Genomic DNA, 24,881 nt, shown 5'->3' on the forward strand with positions numbered 1-24,881 from the left:
TCTGGTCCTCCACCCTTGCCGGGCTGCAGAGAGCATCTGGAGAGAGGCCCTGAGTGGGGAGCTCGGTGGGTGAAGGTCCGCCCGCGTGGCTCGGGTCTGGAACGTGGGGGCCTTAAGCTGGGGGTGTACTCCAGGTGGGGCTTAGCGCGAGCCCGCCCTCGACGGAGGCTGGGGACTGAGTTCTGGGCTGGACGGGAGCCCAGCACCTTGTCTTCCCGTTCCGGCCGGCGGGGCCGAGAGCGCCGGCTAGAACGGTTAATCATTCCTCGGCCACCGGGAACTGCCCGCAGCCTCGCAGCCCTCGCCACCTGCGGGGGTGGGTGGCGGCGAGCCTCGGGGCGGGAGGCGGGGGCGCCCGCGAGCCTCCGGCCGGCGGGTGAGCAGTCGCTCCGCCCGGCGCCGCGCGGGGCCCGCGCGCTCTGCACACGCGGGGGCGGTGGCCGCCCCGACTCGGCCGCGCCGGCCGCTCATTGGTCCGGACCCGGACAAGCCCCGCCCCCGGTTGGCGGGGGCTCGCCGGCCCGGCGCCCCGCCTTCGCGGCCGCCGATTGGCCCGCGACGGGACCCGTCGGTCGCGCTGGTGTCTGGGAAGGAGAGAAAATGGCGGCGGAACCGAGCAAGACCGAAATCCAGACGCTTTTCAAGCGGCTTCGCGGGATTCCGACCAACAAGGTGCGCGGGCGGGAGGCGCGCGGGGTCCGGCGCCGGCGGAGAGGGACCCCCCCGTCGGCCCTGGGGCCTGAGGGAGGGAGAGGGGCGGGCGGGGGCCGTCTCCCTGGCGTGGCTTCGCCCGGCCTCGACTCGGGGCTCCTGACCGTTGGCCCACCGCCTCCTCCCCCAGGCCTGCTTCGACTGTGGCGCCAAGAATCCGAGTTGGGCCAGCATCACGTACGGTGTCTTCTTGTGCATTGACTGCTCTGGCGTGCACCGCTCCCTGGGCGTCCATCTCAGCTTCATCAGGTGGGGTCCGCGGCAGCTGTGCTTCCACCCGGCCGGCCGGGGCTGTGTGCTCAGGGACGGAGAGCGGCCGCCTCGCCAGGACTCCCGGCGAGGGAGGGAGCCGCCTGTGTGCGCCCCTCGCCGTGTAGGCGGCTTGCGTCCGCGTCTAGCGCAACATTTCCTCTTTTCCTGTTGGTTAAACTTAACACTCTTGTTAGTTGCGGGGAAAAGTTAGCTGCATTGACCTTGTTGCTGATGGAGCACATGTCTGGAGTGAGACTGACCGTCGGTAAGGGGAGAGGCAATGCCAAGCTTGAGTGCTTGAGAATTCGACCTCCTTTCCGATCTGGACAATAATTAGTACTCTTTCGACTAGATAATTGAAGAGCAAACCTTTTACGGACAAGGGAGAGTGCAGGAAATAGGGTGGTGGCTGATGACTGTTTCCTGGGCATCTACTGCAGCCCGAGGCCAAATGACAGGTGTGGGTCTGCCAGGGAAGCGTCTTCCTGGTGTCTGCCTGTGGGTGACACGCAGCCCTTGCACACAGGTCCACAGAGTTGGATTCCAATTGGAACTGGTTCCAGCTGAGGTGTATGCAGGTCGGCGGAAATGCCAATGCGGTAAAGCTCCTTACCATCCTCCCCACCCCCATTCTTCTGCTTGGGTTCTAGCAATGTCTCCTTAGAACGCCCTGTTAGTATCTGTTTTCAGAGGGTTTTTTTTGTTTTGTTTTGTTTTTTTCTTTGTTTTTTTTTTTTTTTTTGGTCTATAGCAACACGGTACACTTTTCTCTAAACTTGGAGATTGATTCTTCTCAAGTGGGTTTGGATTCATACTAAACCAGACACATGTTCTTCGGGAAAGGCCAAGGGATTTGGGGCCTCCACAGTCATCCAGATCTTATGAGCCTGGATGAAGGATGGGCATAGTGGACGGCAGGCTGTCCTCAGGCAGCGTTGAGAGAGAGCTGAGGTTCAGTCAGTTATCTCAGAGGATGGGAGGCCATTTTTTTTGCAGGGATTTCTGAGGATCTTTACCTCTGAAAAACTGCTGGCGTCAGTAGGGTGTATTGTCAGGTATAAACAATAACTGGGCTTTTACAAGGGGGTGCCTCTTTTGCTCTGGGGAGTCACCTGTAGCATGCTCTCCTCCCTTGCTCTCCAGACAGCTTTCTTCCGCCAACATGGATGTACAGCCAATGATGCCAACACCAAATATAATAGCCGAGCTGCCCAGATGTACCGGGAGAAGATCCGGCAGCTGGGGAGTGCAGCCCTGGCCAGGCATGGCACTGATGTAAGTGTGTGTTCCCCGGGGCTGAGGTAGTGGGGTGAGTAGGAATGTTCAGAGGCCCATGTTTCAAAGGTGTCTTCTTCCTTCTAGCTTTGGATAGACAATATGAGTAGTGCTCCCAGTCACTCCCCAGAGAAGAAGGACTCTGATTTCTTCACAGAACACACTCAAGTGAGTGCCCACAAGGAACGCTTCACATGATTGTTGCTGGCAGGTGACTTACTTACCAAGGTCAAGGCCTTCTGTGCTTTTCCATGGCTCCTTGGACAGGGAATGTCTACAGCTCACTGCTGGGTAGGCCCAGAGGTTTCCTCCTCCCCGGAGTAGATGTGCAGTGTGGTCCTCCTTAGGAATGGACTCCTATAAACTGGGATAGTAGGCAGGAGGAGAAGCTTCTTGAGAGCTCAAGAGGTGTCAGGAGCTCCAGACAACTTTTCCTGGATTCTTTCCCCATAAGAAAGGTACTGTGGTTGGGACAAGGAAAGGAGTCCCTCCCCAGCAGCCCACCCCTAGGAGGAGGTTTCCTGTCGACTGGCACTGGGTGCTAAAGTCAGACTCTCTTAATTTGAATTCTTGTTCTCTTCTTAGCATTTCTAGGATGGTGGCCAAGGCACTTAACCTGTCAAAATCCGAGTTGCTAAAAGAGGCTATATCTACCTTGTAGGGTTGTCAAGATCATTAAATGTATTTATGCGTGAAAAGCCTTTAGACTTGTGCTTGGCAGGTGGTAAGTGCCCAATAGTAGTTGTCATGAAATTAGGGGGATGAGCTCTGGCTCTAAGTACATAGTGGAGGGGTGGAGGTGGCTGCTAATTTCCTATTTCTTTTTTCCATAGTCAGTAATAGCAGCTATACTTTTACTCACTAGCCTCCAGTTTTTTTTCTCATGGGCTTGGAGGAAGGCCTCATACCCACTAGGTACCTATAGGTTCTTAGTGCTCCTTGCCGGTAGAAGTGGCTCATCAAAGCTTCTGTGATCTGGCTTCTTTTTCAGCCCCCTGCCTGGAAAGTACAAGCCCCCGACCCAGCAGAGACCCAGCAGCTGACCCCTTCTACAGAGATCAGTAGTCTGGCACGTGAGTTCAGTCCAGATTTCAACCAAGGGCCCTGGTGTTGGCAAAGGACTTGGTCTAGAAAGGGGACACCTGGCTAAGGGGATTGGAGTGAGTGAGTGCGTGTGTGTATATGTTCCTGTATTTCTTGGTGAGCTGTGATTCATTTTAATCCCTTGGAGGAAGTGGTGGGTGTTTCTTTTATCTTTTGGTGGCCTCAGCAAGCTGAAGAAAGCCAGTCCTTCCTACTCTTATCCCATCATTCCCCTTAAGGGGAAGTCACTGCAAGCTTTGTATCTTATATCTAAATTCCACTATTGCATCCACAGAGCCAGAGCACAGCCCCAACATGGACCTGCTTGGCACCTCACCCAAAGCCTCTCTGGGTCAGTATGCCACCTGACAGGTGGGGGGTGACTGGGAGAGGGTGGGCCTCCAGGGCTCTTTTCAGATCTTCTTCTGCCTGGTTATGTGGACTAAGGCCTCAGGAGTCAAGCATCTGACCTTTCTGGAGTGGGGACTGGGATTGGGTTTGTGGCTGTAGCGTCAACTGCAAGGACTTTAGAACCAGGCCTTTTGAATTGATAAACCTGGTAGCTGGTGTACGAGGCCTGGTGTCTGCCTCTGTATGTGGAGCTGGATCTAGCCAAAGTGTGGGGAGGCCAGTATGAGACAGGATACCTAACCCTGGAGTCTGAGGCAAGATTGGCCTCTCTGGTCCATTTCACCAGATTAGGGTGCAGCTCTCACAGCTGAAGGCAACACTGTCCTTTCTCAGCCTGTCTGTGGCCCTTCAGTTGTTTTTAAATTCTCCTTAGTGTTTTTAAGTCTTGGTTCAATGTTAGAACAGTCTGTTTGCTGGCCTTGGTGGTTCTGTTGACCCTTGGGGGTTGGGGCAGGAAGCTAGGAGAATGATTATGAAACTGAGCCCATGGGAAGGCTAGCATGGTTTAGCCTAAAGTGAGGCCTCTCAGAATGATTTTGGTCTCTGGGCTTGGGAGCTATAAGGAGGCCCTGGGGTGGGCCCCTTGTTAGCCACAAGTTTTTCTCTCTAGAGTCCATGTATCTGTCACCTAAAGGGGCCCTTCCTGCCAGAGGTAACCAACAGCTGCTCGGGGAACCCAGCCCCTTGCATGCCAGTTCCCTGCTGAAGGAGCTGAGGCTGATATTTAACATCTGCCTCCTGCTTCGTGTTGGTTCAGGGACTGTGACGGTCTCTGGTGCTTTGGGTTTAGTTCTTGTCTTAGTCAGCTGGGAGTCAGGAGCCTTGCCTAACCTTGTTTGTCTGTCTTTGACTTGGGCTATGCCGATGCCATTGGTTGGAACTGGTGGGTGGCAGCCTTGCCTTCCTCTGCCTGGAGCTGTTTTTTGTAGAAGTTCTTGCCAAGAAGTTGCATGTTACAGACTGAGCTGCTGCCTCTGACCTCCCTTTGTCTTCACTCTTGCCCCATCTTTCTCACACAGAACCGAGAACCTCCCTCATTGGCAAGAAGAAGCCAGCAGCAGCTAAGAAAGGGGTAGGTGGAAAGAGGCAGTATGGTGGTGGTTAGGAACTGGCATCAGCTTGACCTGCCACTTGCTGGCTGTGTGACTTTCGCAAAGGTACTTCTCTGAACCCTATCTGTGAAAGGGTTGTTAAGACGACTGTTGTTAAGGGGCTCCTGGGAAGAGTCCGTGTGATTGTGCACGTCAAGTGCCCAGTGCATACTGGGCCTGGTCAGCATTACCTGCTGTTTTCAGGCTCTGAAGCATCCGCTGGCATTGTGTGAGCCACCTCCTGCCCAGCTCCAGCAGAACCACTGTTCTCCCTCATGACCATGCTGGCTGGGCTCCTATTTTTTACCCTAAACTTTAAGAAGAAATGCTTCTTTTGTGGGTGTGGCTAGAGGACCCACGCTTGGGAGGGAACAGAAGACTTCATGGTTGTTGGCAAGGCCTCCATCCCATCATTCTCCTCTCAGCTGGGTGCCAAGAAAGGCCTAGGGGCCCAGAAGGTGAGCAGCCAGAGCTTCAGTGAGATTGAGCGGCAGGCCCAGGTGGCAGAGAAGCTCCGTGAGCAGCAGGTGGCGGATGCCAAGAAGCAGGCTGAGGAGTCCATGTGAGCGTTTGCCCATGGGACCCTGGCTTACGTGGCGTTGGGTGGGCAGGGAGGACGGGTGAGGATGCATGCTGGCCTCTGACACATTATTCCTTCCCAGGGTTGCCTCTATGCGCCTTGCCTACCAGGAGCTCCAGATTGACCGTAAGAAGGAGGAGAAGAAGCTCCAGAATCTAGAAGGGAAGAAGCGAGAACAGGCAGAGAGGTTGGGCATGGGCTTGGTGTCCCGCAGGTGAGGCTTGGCTCTGGGGTGTGGCAGGGAAGTGCCACTGTTCTGGGAGCCACTGCAGATTCTTCCCAGCAGTTTGGGTTTTGGGGCTCAGTCTTTGAGGTGGAACAGATAGATGGCTTTGCTTATTGTCTTGAAGTGCCTAGTGTAGTGCTGGTCACAGAGTAGGTGTGTGCTCACCGTGTTTGTTAAATGAAACAAACACAAGATTGGGTGCTTTTTCAATAAACCCAAGAGGGTATGGTGGTGTTGCTTAATGGGGGTGCTAACAGCGTTTCGGTGGGACATCTGTTTATTTTTTTAAGAGCTCCCTGAGAATTGCAAAGATCTTAGCATCCCCAGTCCACTAAATGCCAATGCTGCCAGGCATGCTAACATGCAGAAATGCCCCTAGACCATGCCCTTTGGCATTGACAACGCCCTTCCTGTTTCATGACCACTGGGTTTGTGTTGCTGGTTTTCTTAAAAGCAAAACAAGGACTGCAGACCAGTTCTCTGAACTATTTTGTTTGCTCTACATTAAGAGTTGATATCTAGAGATTTCGGTAACACTAGACTTTTGATCTCTTAAAAATCGGAGTATTGGACAGCACCAGGGCCAGCCATCCTGGCTGCGGTGGGCTTGTGAGCTCCACCACTGGCCTTACCTGCTGAAATACAGCAGTCCTGGGCAGGGGGTATTACCGTGTCCTTTTTATAGGTGAGAAAATGGACTTAGCAATTCAGCAACTTGCCTGAAGGCCACAGATCTCGTTATCGGCACAGCTAGATTTTGAGTGTAGAATTGTTGATTCCAAATTCAGTATTTTGGGCCTTAATACTCTACTTCTCTGAAAGAGGACACGGCTGGCTGGTCCTGCTTCATCTTTTCAGAACATGCGCCAGTTGGATTTAAGTTACGCTATTTATTTCCCCACCGCTAATCAGGGAAACCTAAAATCTTAATCCCGGAAAGGACTCTAGGTCTCCTCCCTTTCCCTGTTTCGGTCACAGGAATTACTGGGTTAAAGGGTCTGAACAATTTTTTCAGCTGGTTGGTTCTTTTTTGCAGTGCAATAGAATCTTTGACTTAAACCCAGCCTACCCTTCCTAAAACCCTATTGTAAGACATTCACTCCTTGGGCTTCTGCCCGCTAAATGCTGTAGATATTTTGTAATGAGTTTATTGAAGCGGTGTTAACTGTTAAGATGCCTCTGTGGAGCGTGACATGGGAGGATGTCGAGGCCTCAGGAGTTAGTAGCACCTGCCCAGCTCTGTCTCTTCTCCCTGGGAGACCAGACAGCAGCCCCAGGGATTAGTGCAGACAGCCAGGCTCTGTACTTTGACAAAGGTAGGCTGAGTTGGGGGTTAGGAAACTTAAGACCTCTTCCTTTGATGCCATTAGACTCTTCCTGGTTCTGGGGCATTTTGCATCTTTTCCATGTGAACCTGTCGCTCTTGGCGAAGGATGTGGCTCATAGTCTGCTGAGTTTTTAAGGACAGAGCGCACTACCATTTGGCGCACATCATTGTTAACATGCCAGCAGACAAGCAAACAGTCCTTGGCCAGGGAAGCCCTACTTTGAGAAAACAAAGTTGATGTGCGGACAGTTGAGGGTGTCCTCCGGCCCAGCCAGGCCCATGGTGCTGCCTGCTGGGTCTGGCCCTGCCCTGTGTGTGCGGCATGAGGGGAAGGCTCTGGGGGGCGCCCAGTGGAAGAGAACCCAGATTTCCAGCAGCTGGGCATCTTCTCTTGTGTGGTGATGCCTCTGCTCACCCCTGCTCTTGGGCCGGCCCCACTTGTCTTCACAGCTCTATCTCTCACTCGGTGCTGTCGGAGATGCAGGTGATTGAGCAGGAAACCCCAGTGAGTGCAAAATCCTCCCGCGCGCAACTGGACTTGTTTGATGATGTTGGTACTTTCGCCTCTGGACCCCCAAAGTAAGGCTGTCGTTGGGGTGTAGACTTGGCCGCCAGTTCCTCATTCAATTCTTCTAAGCTACTCTACTGTCTCACTAGGTACAAGGACAACCCCTTCTCCTTGGGGGAAAGTTTCAGTTCCCGCTGGGATACAGATGCCGCCTGGGGTGTGGACAGGATGGAGGAGAAGGAGCCAGAAGTGACCATCTCAAGCATCCGGCCTATTTCAGAAAGGTGGAGTGGGCTAGGGCAGCACTGTCTGGTAGGATTTTTCTGTGATGGGAACATTCTGGATACCTGCACTGTCCTGTGGTGGCCACCAAGTATGTGCCTACTGAGCTCTTCAGATGTGGCTAGTGCAGCTGAGGAACTGACTATTTAATTTTAATAATTTTATATAGTCACTGTGGCTGGCAGCTACCAGATTGGGTAGTGTAGAAATCACACTCTGGTTTGAGCTGTGCTTAATCATCACAGAAGGCTTATTAGTAGCTTCTTTTGTTCAGTATCAGTTCCTCTGGCAAGAGGGGCCCAGTCATGCTTCAGTCCTGGAGACCCAGGGATTGTGTGTTTCTGGCCACCATGTTATGTTATTTAAGTTTATGTTAACCTGGGTAATGTTTGATGAATTACCTGCAAATCATTTGTAAAACGGGGGTATGAGTAGTCCCTTCACACGGTCGCTGGAAGGATTAAATGTAACAGAACTTACAAAGCAGCTAGCCCAGGGTGTATGCATGTCAGCAATCGGTAGGAGCGACCGTATGCCGTTATGTCCACACTGGGATGCCTTTGCCAGTCAAAATGCCAGGAGAATAGGTATAAACTCAGGCAAACAGAGACATAGGGTCACTCTAGTGTTAGGCCAATTCTACTCCAGTAACTTGGAGTAGACTGGCAGTAGTGATGGAGAAGGAGCCAGATGTCCTAACATCCTGGGTGAAGCTCTTGTGGTTCAGGGTAGAGGACTGGTGCCCTCTAGACTGTGTCCACGCTGCCTGGTGGAGGCAGTGTACACTCTTTTGTGCTTTGGCTTTGGTGTGGAGAAGAGAGGGGCCTTGTCCAGGGGAGAGGGTTGCGGAGTCCCAGAGCCACAGCCAGATGGGGCCATAGTGAGTCTCCAGAAGGCCACTAGCACTTTTCTCAGCTTCTGTTAGTGATGGGTTTAGTAATATGAGGCTCTGATAGCGATAGAAGGATCAGAGGTATCCCACATCCACCCCTCAGAGTCACAAACAGAAGGGAAGTGGAAAGCCGGAGCTCAGGCCTTGAGTCCAGTGAAGCACGTCAGAAATTTGCAGGAGCCAAAGCCATCTCATCGGACATGTTCTTTGGGCGGGAGGTGGATGCTGAGGTAAGTAGCATCGTCCAGCCTGAGCCTGGAGGCGGCAGGTTGGGGAAGAGCTTCCTCCTTCCCATTGCTTTAGGCTTCAGCACCAGGGTATCTCGGCTGGGCCAAAAGATCCCCAGGCCTATCCCTTTCTTCACCGCAGCATGAAGCCAGGTCTCGACTCCAGCAGCTCTCGGGCAGTAGTGCCATCAGCTCGTCTGACCTCTTTGGGGACGTGGATGGGGCTCATGGAGTAGGTAGGGCGCCAGTGGTAAGGTGCACACCGGTGGAACCTGTGAGCAGAGCGGGGCCTGGGCAGGGCTTGCTGCAGGGGGTTCTGAGCCACCCTTTCCCTTGCTTTTACAGGTAGCGTATCCCTGGGCAACGTGCTCCCCACAGCTGACATTGCCCAGTTTAAGCAGGGCGTCAAGTCTGTGGCCGGGAAGATGGCTGTGCTGGCCAATGGTGTGATGAATTCTTTGCAGGTGAGGCTGGGGCTGCTTGGCCTGGGGCAGGAGGGGAAAGTGATAGAGTCCTTGGAGCTTGGCCTTCACCACACCCAGACACTGCTGCTGGGTGGACCCGGGCCTGAGAGCTTTTTCTTTTCCTGGAGGGGCAGCTTTTGAGCTCGGTACCAGGGCTGGGCCACTCCCTAAGATGATGCCGTGTCCGCACTGATTTCTCCAGCCTTATCTGTGACTTTAGCTCCTCTTCCCCCTCCCCAGCCTCAGGATCAAGCAGGGCTACCCCCCGCCCCGCCTTGGGATCCGGCCACAACCCCTCTCCCGCATCACAGTAAAATATAAAACAATCTCTGCCATGCTCAGATAGGTGCCCGACTCCCCAGAGTCCTGCAGGGGCATGTGGGGGATGCTGCTGCAGGTGAGAGACTTGGGACTTGTTTTTTTCTTTCCCCACGTCCAGGATCGCTATGGTTCCTACTGATCCAGGCGCCACGGCGCAAGTGAATGGTGGCAACAGCAGCAAAACCCCCATGATTCCAAGGCCAGGGGCGCTTGCCTTGTGGAAGCTGGGGAGGAATTGTTACTTTATATGTGTTGTGTGTGAGTGGGGTGGCCTTTGAGGATCTCGGGTGAGGGGGATGGGCGGTTCCAGCCTTGACCTCTGCCTGTACACTGAGCCCTTTATTGTCCTCCCCTCGCACGCCCTCCCCTGAGTGCTGATTACTGTCCTCTGGTCCTGCCCTGCAAGCTGCTGCTCACTTGTCCTGCCACACTGGGAGCGAGGGGAGGAGTTCCCTCAGGCGGGCCGATTCTGGGTCCAGCCCTTCCCTAAGTAGGGAAAGTGAGAAGTATAAGGCTTTCTGCTAGCTCTAGGATCCTTCCAGGTTGTCTGGGGTTTGGCCCCCATCCTCTGGAACCAGTGGGCAGGTCCAGAAAGAGTTCTGCTGTGGATCAGCCCCCGGGGGAGGGAGGCTCTGGACTTGCTGCTACTCCTGCTCCAGCAGGCTCTTATGGGCGCCCAGGGTGGGGGTGGGGTGGGGTGGGGAGGGAGGACCTTTGTCTGGGCCTTACTAAGGGCTAGGAACTTGACCGACTACCTAAAGGTTTCATTTGGGATCAGACTGGAGGCCCGAGTGATCTTCTCCTGTCTCACCACCCCTTTTTACAGTGATCACTTGAGGGATACTTCTCCTGAGTGTCTCGGAGTCCTTCCATACCATCCATTGTGGCGCACAGGACCCTCTGTCCCTTCTTCCCTTGCTTGGTGGCCATGGTGGGTCTCATCTGCCCTGTGCCCTGCTCTGGATGCTGTGAGCGTAATGCTGGCCAAGGAAGCAGAGGACATAAGGGACAGAAACAGGCTCTTGGGGCTCAACTTTCTCCTTCTGTATCATCCTGGTCTTGGGCCTGGACAGCACCACCAGTGAGTGCTTGAGGCACCCACTGGGCTGCAGGCCTTGTCCCCTGGCCGTGCGCTGTGGCCTCCTCGGTGCCATCTTACCCCTGCTGTGCTGCCCACTGTGGGGTGGGGGTTGGGCTCTCAAGCAACACGGACCCTTCTTCCCTCGCCCCTCCCCCAAAGGGACGTGACTTTCTTTCTGGACTGTTTGTATTGAAACAGAGTGGTGTCAAATAAAGCCTCGACAGGGCCCTGGGCCACTGTTGGTCTGAGTGAAGTGGTGTCCTTTCTGGATCCTGCCTCCCTGCCCAGTGCAGGTCCCTGGCCTCACTCCCTGGGCTCCCACCGATATGGGCAGGGTGTCTGGTGCTGAAGCTGAGGGCATGCTCTCCGGGGCCTCCAGCTTGTCTCTTCTCTGAAAGCCAAAGGCCCCTGGCTTCTCGGCCCTGTGCTGCCGCGAGGTCCGGTGCAGCCTCGACCTCACCACCCTGTTGCACGCGGAGGAAAGAGCTGGTATTAGTTGGCCCTTGAACTCATCCTGTGAGCCCTATGGCCATGGGCAGGCACGCAGCCTAGCAGCCCTGCACCTCATCCCAGCCACAGGCTCGACTGCGGTTTGTTTCTCGGAGTTTTCAAGACAAATGAAGTCTACACCCTTCACGGAACCCTTTTAAAACCAGGATGAAAGGATGTAGGTGTGTGTAGGACTCCTTAGCTTGGTAATCTTTTCCCCCCCGGTAGGGGCTCCTGGAATGTAGCTGCCACTCCAGGTCCTCAGGGTACAGTTGTGAACCACTGGGCAGGGAGATGGACCATTAGATAAGATGGGCAAGGGGGCTGTGGGGCTCTAAGCTATTGACTTACAAAGTGTGGGCCTGGGCCTTCCAGCTCTGGAATCATCTGGAATGTTCATAGTCCAGATTTCTGTATCTCACCCCAAGCCCAGACTATCACCTGTGTCGTAAACCAGCTGGAGGGGATTCAGATGCCTCCCAGGATTTCCAAGCTGCTGTCAGCCAAAGGCTGGAGACAGTGGTGGACCTGGAGAGTCCATGTGGCTTGGAGCCTCAGTAGAACTAGAACTTCAGCCCTGGTCTGATACTGCAGTGCTTCCAGAGCTGGTCCCTGAAACTCCAGGGTGGCTGGTTTGGACAGAGAGGAGCCCAGGGAAATGTGTGCCCAGTGTGGTGACACCCATCTGCTCTGCTTGGGTCCCTGGGTGGCTTGTACTTTCTGGATTGCCTCTGGCCAATTAAAGGAGGTTGAAGACCACCTGTCCTTACCTTCCTCCAGTCTTGGCTGGAAGCTTGTCCTCTGGCCTGTCATTCACAGCTGCATCCCCATTGCCCCAACCGTGAGCAGGTGCTTAGCAAATATTTAATGAAACCCTGGCTAGAGAAGACTATAGTGCTAACCCTTTCAGGCCAGGGTCATTAGAGTTATGGAAACCTGGCCTTGAACCCTATGAGCTTGTTTTCTGAAGGCCCATTCCAGCTGTGAGCACCTTTGAAAGGTTGTGCAGGAGGGGAGTCCCTCTTGGCTCATTATCTGAGGCTTGTCTCCAGATGAGTGGTCCTCTGGCCCCCACCTCCCACTCCTGCCAGAAGAGCTGGGACTCAGCACCAAAACCCCCAATTCGCCCCTTCCCTTCACCCCATCCTCAGTCTAGTGGCTTCAGACTCACCACTTACCAGATGCAAGGGACTTTATTCATTTAACATTGAACCGTTAGACACAGAGGAGACTTGGAGCAGGTTTTGAAAGTGGACTGGTCTTGCCTACCCTTTGTCCTGTCACAGTAGTGGCTCTCCCTCCAGGAGAAGGCCACTGTGTTTATGGCCACCCTGTGTGTGGCCCACAGGTGTCACCCCTGACCATGCAAAGCCCTGCACCGTTATTCATGGTCTCCCTAGAGGTGCTGTGAGGGGAGGGGAGACCCTATATGGGGACTGTCAGCAAACATCATCTTCCTCACGGCCTCTGCTCAGTCTGCTGTCAGCTTGGGTCCTGACTAAAGTGCAGAGGCAGACAGGGCCAAGAAGAGTAGGCTGTTACTTGTCAGGGTCACTGCTAGACTTGGCTGACAGATACCAGACCCCTCTGGCAGGTCTTTGGGCTTGGGCTGTTATTCAAGGCTTGTCACCAGCAGAGGGCAGCAGGCCGCAGGAGTTGGAGAGGGGGCTTGGCGGGAGTCCCAAAGGGCGGGGGTGGGGGGGAGCTGGGAACGAGGGAGTTGTGGACAGGACCCTTTAGACTCCTCAAGTCTCGGACTCATCCGTCTCTTCAGTGGAACCATCGCTCTCTGCGTCCACCTTGCGGGCGTGATGGAGGGGTCTCCAGGGAGAGCCAACCCGGGGAGGGGTCCGGGAAGGCAGGCAGCCAGCCTCTGGATTGGCAGTGGCCGAGTTGACCAGGCCTGGGACCTGGGCCAGCCTGGAGGAGGGAAGAAACCCAGAGGGCAGCTAGGTGCCTCCTGTCTAGGGACCAGGACCTCCATGGTCACTCTTGTATTTGGATGAAACCATGGGCTGTATTCCCAAAGGACTCCAAGAGTGGCTGCCTCAGGGCTCTGCTGGAGCCCAAACCCTTCTCGGACTGACGCGGGTGCTGCGGACAGTCACCGTGTGACCCACAGTAGGGCACTGCCTGGTCCAACAGAGGTATGGCCTCTCCCACAAGGGGGCAGCATCTTCCCACCCGACACTTACAGCCGTTCCAGCTCCTCATCCATGGCTGGGTCGTGCATCAGGTCCCCTTTGTCAGGCAAAGCTCCTAGGAGATAATTGGAGGGCACAAAACTTAACCTGAGCGTCTTTCAGGCGGGCTCCGGTCAGACAGCCGCATGCCCGGCAGGTGCCTCTATGCCCCTCACCTTGGTGTCTACCTCCACTGCGGACCCTGGGAAGGCTCATCTAAAAGATCTGAGGAAGTGCTCTTTCTAAAAAAGAATTTTTAAAAAACTTGAGTACAGTTGACACACGATGCTATATTAGTTCCAGGTGTACAACACAGTGGCTTGCCACCTCTGCATGCTGAGCTCACCACGAGGGTGGCTACTGTCTGTCACCATGAATGCTAGTTCAGTATCATTGACCGCAATCGCTACACTGTACCTTCTATTCCCATGACTTGTTCATGGGGAAGGGCTCTAAAGAGCAGTTTTAAGAGGCCTGTTACGGGAGCAGGAAGTCCTGGCTCCTGTTAGATAAATTTAGTGAACCTGTGCCTACCCTCTTCAACTTCGGGCAGGCCCTGCGGCCGGGAGACACCCCACACTCCACGGTCACTGCACACACAGGACCAAGACTAGGTGGTGGGTGTGAGCTGGTGGAGGGGTGGTCAGTTCCTTCCTTGAGGCCCCACGTACTGGGCTGACAAGGAGCCAGAGACGTACAGTCCAGGTAATCCCCCCCAAATCAGAAATTATACGGTTGTGTATCCACCACCCTAGTCAGAGTGAGCCCACTTTGGAGACAGAATGGTGAAAAATGCTGTCTCAGCTCCTCAGAGACTCTTGAGAGGCGAGAGGAGAAGGCTGGGTCAGAATCGGATCAAACTCTTCTGCATGGCCAGGAGCTGCCCGAGGGGATCTGGCTCCTCTCTGCTTGGCCACAACCCTTTCTGAGCCAGTGTCCTTAGCTACAAACCAACGGCAGTAGTGCTTGGATACTGGGGAAGGGGAGAGGAGCACCTCTCGGATGCTCCCTGGAGCTGTTCACAGTGGAGGGATGGTGGGCTGAAGTGCACAGATAGAAAGGGTCTCACCTGCCAACTGGAGGGAAAAGCTCACTGGTGTTCAGCACGGAGAACTGGCTGCTAACAGCGCTGGTCTCTGGAAAGCCCCGATCTTAAGCCCACCCATCTGGCTCTAGTTCAGTTCCTTCCTTTCCCAAAGCTTTTCCAGTTGATGCCTCCTGGCCCCTTTTGCTCTTAATGATTTCAAACTATGTTCCATAGGCCCTCTCGTTTTGTGTGAGTGTGTGTGTGTGTGTGTGTGTGTGTGCTTCTGTGACCACCTTGAGGACTAAGGGAGCAGGACAGCCCCTCTCCACAGCTGGCTGCACCCCGAGTATCTCCTGATCCCTGTTTTCTATGCTGGAGATGCGGCGGAGGGCAGGTGCTTCTGTCCATCTCCCTCTCCACTCTGCGGTAGTGCCTGGTAAAAGTGGTTGACGGAGTGATTGCCCTTTTTAAAGTAAGGGCATGAGGCCCACTTTTTCCTTTTCCTTCCTGTGGCCTGACTGGTGGAAAGGAAGGGAGGGCGGTCAGTTACCGAGGTGAGAGAGAAACCCTACACAAGTCACACCCACTGCCCCCTTACTCCTGACTTCTCCTCTTTGCCTTTTGACTCCGGTCTGGCCAGTGACCTCGGCGACCAGTATCACTCCTGGCCCTGTGCCCCCCCAGGCATCACTTCGGAGGAAGTCGGCTGCTGGGCAGCATCATGCCTCAGTGGGCCTCAGTGAGTCCTGTGGGGCTTGCGTTCCTGCATGCATCCCCAGCAGGCTTTGTATCATGTGAGATCTGAGGCCTCAAACACACCTGGATACTCTTGAAGAGGGAGATAATACAACTCCTGCAGCTCTGGTGGGCAGGGGTCTGGGGGCTCTTCCCTTGGGGGAGCAGCAGGTGTGAACAGGACACGAGCCAGTGGGAGGAGGAGGCCGGCCAATGAGAAGTAGCGCCGGGCGTGAAAAACTGGGCCAGTGCAGGCCTCTCTCCCCATTTTTTGCTCCTGTTCAGACTAATTAGTTTTCTTTTTTTTTTTTTTTTTTTCCCAGCTGGGAAAAAAGGCCTCCTCAGACACACCTTTGCCCTGCTTACAAATGGGATTCAAGTCCCTTTGATATATAATCTCCAAAGCCACTTAGTAAATAGCCCTGTGTCTGCCCAACCTGCAGGCCACTCCCCAGAGCAGAATGGGGCATTCTCCGGGGAGGGGCTGGGCACACCTTTGCCCCCGAGAGGCCGCTTCATGTTGGGGCAGGGCCTTGGGTGGGGAAGGCTGTCCCTTACCACCCGAGTGCAGGAGGCCTAAGAGGGCACAGTCTTTGTTGTGCCTGTTCTGGCTCCTGAGGCATCCGAGACTGACCCTGAGAAGTCAAGGTGGAGAAGTCAAGGTGGAGACCCCCTTCCTTGCTGGGACCATGTCTGCCAAGAGCAGTGAGTCCCCACATGGCTCTGTGGTGGAGCAGGAGAGGCTAGCCAGAGCGAGCTTTGGCTTACCTAGGGCTTGGTTGATCCCATGATGCTTTGAAAGAGCCACAAGGAATCCGTAGAAGGTCAGTCTCTGAACGTTGCTTAGTACCTCTTTGACAAGTGCGGGGGGTGGACAGCTAGAAGGGAGGATACAGATGCCAGATTCAAAGGCCAGCAAAACTTAGTGCCTTCTTTTCCTGCAGACCTTCAGGCTTGGGAGGGTGCCCAAAGCCAGGACTGAGGGGCCTCGTCTGCCCCGGAGGAACACAGCACATCTCCAGAAGCAAGGCCTTGACTGGGGACAGGATGGGCTGGCACATTCCCTACCCGGTGCTCTCACTAGGGCAGCAGAGGAAGGGAATGGCCAAAAGGCAAGGGGTGGCAGTCTCTTCCTGGAAGAGACCAAAACTGGCTGCTCTGTCCCTAAGGAGACTTTGTGGCCCGTGGACAGCTTCGTTCTTCCTTTCTGTAGGGTGCATGCTTTGTACAGTGAGCGTTAACCCCTTCTCTCCAAAAAGCTAGAGCTGATCCATCTCCTGGCGCTGGTCTAACCAACTATACCCCTCGAGGGCCCTGGAAGCCCCGCGCCAGTCAGAACACCTGCTAGCGGTGTTCCCGAGCCAACAGCCCAGCTCCCCGGGGCCGAGGCGAGGCCTCCATGCTCCTTGCTCACCTGTATTTGTGTCGGTCACACAAGTTCTCCAGACACTGGTAGAACAGGGACGCCTCGACGCCCTCCAGCGTGCTAGCCTCACCCAACGCAGGCCGCTGGCGGTGCTGGCCACTGGAGGACGTCGGCACGATCACCGTATTGGGATTCTTGCCCGCCAGCAGGTCCTGATAGATGGCAGCCACGCTCTCCAGGAATTCTGTGGACCATGGTGGGTGGGGAGCATAGGTCAGCGAAGGGGACACACCTCGTCCGTTCGCTGGGTCTACCCTTCTCTGCTAGCTCAGCTCACCACCTCCTCAGCACACCCACTGGCATGCTCCAGGCCCTCAACTGCGTGGGACCAGCGAGCTCGTGAGCAATATCCCTAACGTGTGTTTTAGGTCCAGTGTCCCCTCCTCAGAGCAGCTGTTTCTGGACTGGGCAGGTGCCCTATTGCACACTTTCGGAGCACCCCAGAATTCTTTGTAGTGCTTTTCCAAGGATGAGTTTTCTGGATAAGTATTGGTTTGCTCTCCGTCCTGCTGGAGTGGAAGATTCTTGAACAAAGGCAGGGATTGTGCCTTGTCAACCTTTCTGCCTTAGTATCTAGCACAGTGTTGGGCACATGTTATGTGCTAAAAATATTTTTTAAAGAGTGAACGTGTGCACACATGCGCTGGTAAACCCCTTCTCACTTGTGAGGCCACCTGCCTCTCTGACTCAAGAAAGCACGGTGGAATAAGGCCTCAAGTTGCTAATTTATGACACATTTGAAAGGCAGGAGGAGAAGGTTTTCTTAGACCTGGCTGCTCCTTCTCCAGGGCCCAGGAGCTTCAGAGAAATGGAAAGTAGATGCCTGCAGCTGCTCAGAGCAGGTGGAAAGACCCCAGGCTCCAGCCCCCACCGGACCAGGCCCTTGGGCTGCCATCACGAAAACAGAATGTGGCGCCTGTGAGAGGCTAAGGCTGGCTGGGGTCACCGGTTGGCAGGGGAGCCATGTCCAGGTTCCAAGGACAGCCTCCTGTTTACTGGAAGAGCCCATTTTAAGTGAGTTTGTCTATGGACATAGTCAGCAATTTCTGAGCCCAACATTCCATTTGATGTTGCTGTGTGCACTGTGTGAGCCAGTGTGCATTTGTGTTTATTCGTCTGTTTCTATTACACCTGATTCGAGAAGGGATTTGAGGATCCATCTGGTGTGGATGGGGAGTAGGACAGGCGTGTGAGATAGCTGTCTGCTTCTTCAAAGCTGTGTGGGCGGGAAAATGTGTGCCTACACACAGGAGTCAGGGCCGGCGGGGAGCCCTGCACGGCAGAGGGCTAAGAGCACTGGCTTTGGAGTGAGCCTTCGGTGCAGGTCTGGGCTCTACGACTTACTAGCTCTGTGGGTTTGGCTCCTTCCCTCTAAGCTGAGGCCCTGTCTCAGAGGCCCTGTCTCCTCAGGCTGTTGTAAGCATGGAAGTCAGTGCTAGGCCTGGCACACTGATACCCTGTGAACGTGTCGTGTGCTGTCACAGCGGCGTGCACTGTTCTAGGTATGGTCACCGGCACTTAGATGGATTTCCCTCACCGCTGACTGAAAGCCCTGTGGCTTTCGATGTCTTGAGGAGGCTAAGGGACCAGGCTGTGCACACTGAATCTGTGACCGCCAGTGGGAACTAGACATCCTGTCAGTGGCCCATGGGGGAGCACACCACCAAAGGAAGTTGGGGAGAGACATGGGTGTGCCAGGCACCAGATGGAAAGGGCACCAGGGTAGCAAAGGCAGACATGGCTCTGACAGGAGTCACATGGGACCCAGGAGACTCTCACCTGAGTAGTAAAATTGGATCTGGAAGGCGAAAAGGAAATCTGAAAAAGACATCAAGCAATCCATGGCGTCATCCATGAGCACAATCCTGAGGGGGAAAGAGGGAGAAAATGTGAGAGAATGTATATATGGGTGTGGGTGGGGAGCATGTAAGTGAGCTGTTTCTGGGGCTCCAGTCTTTCCTGGGACAGCAAGACATTCAGGAGAAGGATCCCCAAAGCCAACTCCTCCCAGTCACCTCGCTTCCCCATGAGTGGGGCTCTGGCACCAAACGGTGCTGACCAAACGACCAAGGACAGGCTCCCAGTTCAGTCTCTGTGGCACCAGCTAGTGGACAGAGCTTGAGGAGGGAGGAGGGAGGGCAGCAAGGAGAGGGCGCAACTGTAACGCAGCCAAGATTTCTTTTCATATACTTAAGCAGTAAATCCTTTCATCCTGCAGTGAGGACCATTTAGTTCAGAATAAATACAGCTGAACAGAAAAGGCAAAAAAGAACAGCCAGGAAGCTTAAAGAGGTCTTGGCAAGTGGCACTGAGATTTAATAAGCTACCAAGGGCCCCAGGAACTGTAGGCACCTCCGTCCTGAGACACAGATGGCAGACAAGAGAAGAGGGTCCAGAGCTACTGGGGACTCGGCACTTGAGAGGGTCAGAGAACACACCCCGTCTTGTGACGCCACGGTGGCCGTGCCCCTACTTGCTGTCTGCTCCCACAAGTGGACCACCCCCTGGGTGTTCCTCTCTAGGCCCTCCCACCTCATAGGGAGAAAAACATCTGATACTAAATGAACAGACCAAGGCCATGTTCATACTCTGCTCAGGGCCTCATGCAGGAGGGCACAGGAAGGGAAGGAAATGAGCACTTGCTGGGCTCTATCCAGGTGCCAGGCAGGGTGCCAAACTTATCTACTGGAGGGGAACGGGGCGCCCAATCTGTTTCTGACTGGCTCTTCTGGCTTTATCTTTCATTTATTACAAAATTGTTTTATTCTGTTCACTCGTGTATTTTTCTAAACCTCTCTCTACCTCCTTGTGTCAGAAGATCCCCGAACTGGCACCTGGATCAACTCCAAAGACAGCCGGAACTGCACACCTCGGGGAAAGCGGCTTTGGAGAGAATATAATGTAAGGGGCCCCCACAGTTGTGTGAGGCAGCTGGCTCTGCTCTCTGATCTCCCCGAAGAGAGAAAGTGCTCCCCTAGCTAGTCTTCAGTTGTAATCATGACAACAGTAGAAGCAGGGAACGTGTACCTACTTCATGGTAGGTACTGTGCAAGGTATTTAACTATATTGAATTTTATTCCACAACATTCCTAGGGGGTAGGTCTTACTTACATTGATGTACATTTTACATGTGAAGGAATAAGTCTCAGAGAAGTTGGCTTGCTGAGACCACATAGCTGGGGAGTTTGCTCAATTCCATAGGCCATGGTACTTTCCATTAGTTCACACTGCTTTCCATTAGGTCACACTGCCTCTTTTCTTATTTTTTATTATTAATTTTTTAAAGATTTATTTGAGAGAGAGAGAGTGCACATGAGCAGGGGAGAGGGGCACAGGGGGAGGGAGAAGCTGACTACCTGCTGTGCAGGGAGCCCAACGTGGGGCTGGATCCCTGGACTCTGGGATCAAGACCTGAGCAGAAGGCAAGGCAGACGTTTAACTGACTAAGCCCCCAGGTGCCCCTCACACTGCCTCTTTTTTTTTTTTTTTTAAAGATTTTATTTATTTATTCATGACAAACAGAGAGACAGACAGAGAGGTAGAGACACAGGCAGAGGGAGAAGCAGGCTCCCTGCAGGGAGCCTGACATGGGACTCGATCCTAGGTTTCCAGGATCAAGCCCTGGGCCAAAGGCAGGCGCTAAACCGCTGAGCCACCCAGGCTGCCCCACACTGCCTCTTTTAAAATAAAGATACAGAATATAAACACCAACATTTTATTTCTTAATCTTCTGGCTAATTTATCTTCTTTGTGGCCCAACTACCAGAGTTGAACATTAAAATTCCAGTTGGAAAAAATTTCAAGGCCCGATGGCGGGAAGCAGTGCTGCTTATGGCCACAGGAGGGCGCCCTGGTCCCTCCATCAGCGGCTCCTGGACGAAATGCTGAGCCAGAGGCCAGGTAGTTGCCCCCATTTCTCCTAACCCTGGGAGAACCCAGACAGGCAAAAAGGAAGAGAGAGGGCACAAAGCCCAGATTCTGATATCTGGATGGGGAGGAAGAGGCGACAGAGGGCAGAGAGAAGGGGCAGGTAGGACATACTTTGGTTAGCAAAGACACCCAAACTCCAGATGAGTGAGCACTCCCAGAGCACTGGGGGTGGGGGTGGGGGTGGGGGTGGGGCGGGGGGGGGGGGGGGTAGAGCCTCCACAACGCTTTTCCAGCCCAGGCTCAAGTAGAGAAGAAAAAGGTCCCTGTGGAGGGAAGCCAGTGACCTTTCCTTCCTGCCCTACTCCCAGGACAGCTAAGAACCCAAATGGCCTGAAGTTAATTACTATGGAAGAGCACTGGGCTGAGAATGTCCCCAAGCAGGAAACCACGAAGGGGAGCCAAAGCCTTTGAAGATGTTACTTGGCTTCTCTCCTTTATCATCAACCTGGACCCAGCGCTCCTGTTTATAGTAATTACCTCCATGGACTATTTCTTTCTTTTGTTATCTATTTCTTCATTTATATTGTGATACAATTCAAACACCATAAAATTCCCCTTTAAAAGTGTAGTGTTTTTAAGTGTATTTACAAAGTTGTGCAACCCTCACCACTGTCTAATTCCAGAAGTTGTAATTCTTGCTAATCAGCATGCTCCGGAGACAGGCCCTGCCACACCAGGCCTTTGAAGCCAATTGCCATAAGCATCTTCCTCTCTCAGCCACAGAGAGGACTAGAAGCTGAAACAGGGCTCACTATTCCAGCTTCAGAACTGGCCTGCAGCTTTCTGTTGGGGCCATTCTTAACTGTGAACATTAGCAGCTTTTTTCAAGATGGGCAGCTGGGGAAAGGGGAGAGCGCAGCCTGACAGAGGGCAGGAGACCCACTATGTGAACGTGGCAGGCTCTATGGGAGCTAGGTGGCCCAGTGTGCGCTCTGGTCTCCACTCGGGCTCTTTGGTGAGCTGAAACTGGCACTGGTCAGGGGGGATCAGCAGGGTGGTTAGGGACGCAGACCATGCCAGGGGATCTCTTTCTCTTTCTGAGGGATATGTGGCTGGATCCCAGCTGCATGCGTGCAAAGGATGGAGGGGTTTTCTTGACTGTAGGCAGTGTGATTGGCTGCGAAAAGAGCCAGGTGGACCTCAGCTCTCATGAACAGCAACACCACCCCCTACTCTTCTCACCCAGAGGCCTTATGTCCTCTGGACTTCCTGGAAATTACCTCCCTTGCCTGCCCCTCAGTAATCAATCACCAGGTCCTAGCAATGCCACCCTAACTGTGCCTCTTGAATCTGCTGACTGCTTGCCACTCCCACAGCCACCTATGATGCCCACCTCCATGTCCTTCTTGTGGGCTACCGGATGACCTCTTGGCCAGCTTCCTGCAACTACTCTTGCCTCCTTCTAATTGAATATCCACACTGTGGTCACAAAAACTTTTTCTTTTAATGTGAATTTGACCACTTTACAATCTGTTTAAAGCCCTTCATGGGCTTCCCATTGACCTGAGAACAGGATCCGCCATTCTTATCCTGGCTTATGAGCCCACACAATCTGCTCCCTGTCTCCCCTCATCCCTGTAGATGCACTGGAGGCCACAGGCAGCCTCCTCAGCTGTGTTCCAGTCACACGGACCCTTAACAATATTCCCAATGCTCCCTCCTTCCTCATGGCCTTCAGACCACCCAGTCCCCCTACCTGTAATGCTCCCCACCCTTCATGCCACCCTCCTCACCTATTCATTCTTTGTATCATAGCCCAAAGAGCAGCTCTTAGGGAAGCCTTTCCCTCCAAGACAAAGCAGACATGCTTGTCTCTTCTACCAGCCTCCATACTTCTCTGTGACCTCTTCATACTGCTCATGTCTGTCTTTGCCCCAGGATTCCAGGACCCACCAGGTGAGGCCTCTGTCTCTCAGCCTGTGGCTTGACTCCAGGGTCTGGCCCATGCAGGCCCATAGCAGGTGCTCAGTAAATATTTGTTGCATGAGGACAAGCATGAATAGATGGATAAGAGGGGCCACAGTACTCTTTTCTTTTCCCCTGGCCAGGTGACACTAAGATACTTACATTTAGGTCTGGACAGTCCATTTAAGAGGAATAAACTAGAGTCATGGAATAGGGAGTCAGAGTGGTGGTGAGTCTGCAAACCATGATATCATACAAATGGCTGCACTTAGATCCTTTAGCTTAGAGGAAAAAACTAAGGAGGAAGTGTGGGCCGAGACCTGACTCTTCTTTTTCGGGGTCAGGGTTGGGGCAGAGGGGCAGAGGGAGAGGGAGAGAGAATCCCAAGTACAATGACCTGAGCTGAAATCAAGAGTTGGACACCCAGTCTCCCTGAGATTTAACTCTTAAAGATCTGCCTCTGAGGGCTATGTAACAGGGATCTAAAGCTTGGCTCTAGAAGACCTTCAAACTGCTTAGCCCTGGGATTATAGCTACTTTGTGAAGGGGTGAGCTGCCTGTTGCTAGAGATATTTAAGCAGAAGGCTCGTACTTCCCAAAAGTATGAAAGAGCATCTTTCAGCTCTGACAGCATGTGTTGTCCCAAGGGTGGGACAGAACTGACAGCTTTTCTGTTAGTGCTGGTTCTGAAGTTTGCTGTTTGGAGGACAGTGGATGCAGAAAAGTCTGAAAGACTTACAGGAAAATGCTTTCAGAAACATCATATGTTGCACTGTCCATCTCTAAAAGAACGCTTGGGCCCATAAAAGTTCTAGGTAACTGGCACTGGAATCTTGGCAGAGCTGCAAAAAAGGCAGACAGGAGGCTACAGGTCTGTCTTTGCCTTTGGTGGCAGGGACAACCCCAGGTTGTAGGCCCTGATTCCCCAGGCAGCTCCTTCATCTTGAACTCAAACCTGTCACCACTCCCAGAGGGCTCATGAAGGAATCTCTTGGAAACGAGGTCATCCACATGTGCTGTTTCCATTGATGGCAGTTGGCTCAGCACCCCTTGCTGCCAGAGGCCTCCTGCTAACATGCCAGCTGCTTCTGACACCTGGAGGAGCCTGGCGGCCACTGCTTTGAGGTAAAGCCAACAAGGAACTGTTGCCAACAAGAGTCTGTAAAAATCTGTTGGATCATGGAAGGATCCTTGCAGGCCATGCCTCAGGACTAGAGAGAGGGACTGTGGGAGAGAAGTCAAGGCAGTGCAGTTCAGGTCGGCCCTGAGTAGAACCATGTGGAGGGTGGAGTCCAGGGCAGGCAACTGGAATGAAGAAAGAACACTTGGCAGGGTCAGAGCTAATCCCAAGGGGGCTGGCCCTTCTCTCCCTCTCTTGCCCACTTCCAACAGCTGGGATGGGCTGGCTGGCTGGGAGTTAGCTGGGTGCCAAGGAAGCGATAGCTTCCAGTCTGAACCTACTGACTCGCCAACTTTCTATTCATCCCATGGGTCAGTGTCCCTGGGCAAATGGCATGAGCTGCATCCAACTGCCTGCAGTTCTGCGTTAGCAAGCCCTGGGATCGAATTCCGGCTGCACCACTCATTGGCCACGGTGTCTTTTCTTCTCTGAGCTTCAGTGTCCTCGTCTGAAAAGAGGAGATGATCATAGTTTCTATTTCATTGGATTCTTGTGAGAAGTCCATATGATGATGTACTGTGTTTAGTGTACAATGAGCACTCAAAATAAGCATTAGTTACTATCAATGAGTGTATTCTAGTTGGCTTAAGGTGCTAGAGGAGCTCAAAATAGCAAGTAAAAATAAAACTCAGAGGAAGTGAGTGCTACCAGCACCCAACCATGAAGAGGCTCTCAGGCGGAAGCCAGCTATCTGGTTTCGAGCCCACTCTGGGGGGAAGCCAGCCCTCAGCCAGGGCCAGAAGGAAGAGGCACCTTCCCTGACTGCACCTCTTCTGGGAGGTCACAGGACCGGGGTCCTTCATGGGCAAAGTGAATCCCCAAGTGTGTGGACTCACCATGTGCCTCCGTGGGCTGTGCTTTTGTATCAGGCCATGAGTGAGGATAAAACCAGGTGCTGGCCCCCTTCTGCAGGTGGGGGCAGAGGCTGCTTCTGAGGTTTCCTGGGATGCTTCCTTAGGGTCACCCCTCTTCTGGACTGTGTGAGATGCACCCTCATGCTGCACGAACTGCCACAAGTCCAGGCCTGCAGAGCAGCTTGGGATGTCCAGGTCATCGCTCTCCCCTGGCTTCAGCCTACACCTCTAGTGTACCCCAAACCCCACTTGCCCTGTAGTGCCTAAGCAGCCTGATCCAGAGAGTGCAGAAAATCAAACAACAATGGTTAATATTCATTGGGGGCTTACTGAGTCGACAAGTAACATACATTCATCATTTAATTTTCTTCTCATAATAATCCTATGAGGTAAGCTCAGTGGATATCTTCACTGAGAACAC

General features: G+C 53.6%; 2 protein-coding genes and 1 long non-coding RNA gene across 3 annotated transcripts in view; 2 read left to right on the forward strand and 1 right to left on the reverse strand.

The window, feature by feature from the left end:
• Positions 1-538: 538 nt before the first annotated feature.
• ARFGAP2 (ADP ribosylation factor GTPase activating protein 2) lies at positions 539-10,964 on the forward strand. Its single transcript, XM_041723434.1, has 16 exons — positions 539-672; positions 842-960; positions 1,490-1,562; positions 2,107-2,238; positions 2,326-2,406; positions 3,230-3,311; positions 3,617-3,673; positions 4,752-4,804; positions 5,249-5,385; positions 5,486-5,617; positions 7,407-7,535; positions 7,614-7,748; positions 8,742-8,868; positions 9,008-9,101; positions 9,211-9,329; positions 9,769-10,964. The coding sequence occupies exons 1-16, from the start codon at positions 601-603 to the stop codon at positions 9,787-9,789; spliced, it is 1,563 nt and encodes a 520-aa protein (XP_041579368.1). The 5' UTR covers positions 539-600; the 3' UTR covers positions 9,790-10,964.
• Positions 10,965-12,394: 1,430 nt separating this feature from the next.
• Positions 12,395-24,881, reverse strand: part of C11H11orf49 (chromosome 11 C11orf49 homolog) — a 203,192-nt gene continuing 190,705 nt past the window's right edge. Inside the window, exons 5-9 of the mRNA XM_041723446.1 lie at positions 18,371-18,456; positions 16,580-16,775; positions 15,934-16,043; positions 13,416-13,479; positions 12,395-13,140 (exon numbers count right to left, since the gene is read on the reverse strand). Coding sequence (XP_041579380.1) covers positions 12,966-13,140; positions 13,416-13,479; positions 15,934-16,043; positions 16,580-16,775; positions 18,371-18,456 — 631 coding nt within the window. The 3' untranslated portion in view covers positions 12,395-12,965. The remainder of the gene's footprint in view (positions 13,141-13,415; positions 13,480-15,933; positions 16,044-16,579; positions 16,776-18,370; positions 18,457-24,881) is intronic.
• On the forward strand, positions 18,671-21,340 carry LOC121472225. The gene is made up of 3 exons (XR_005982815.1): positions 18,671-19,492; positions 20,358-20,491; positions 20,830-21,340. It is a non-coding gene; the product is annotated as an uncharacterized LOC121472225 (long non-coding RNA).

This window comes from Vulpes lagopus, chromosome 11 (genome assembly GCF_018345385.1).
Source record: "Vulpes lagopus strain Blue_001 chromosome 11, ASM1834538v1, whole genome shotgun sequence".
Taxonomy (NCBI): Eukaryota; Metazoa; Chordata; class Mammalia; order Carnivora; family Canidae; genus Vulpes; species Vulpes lagopus.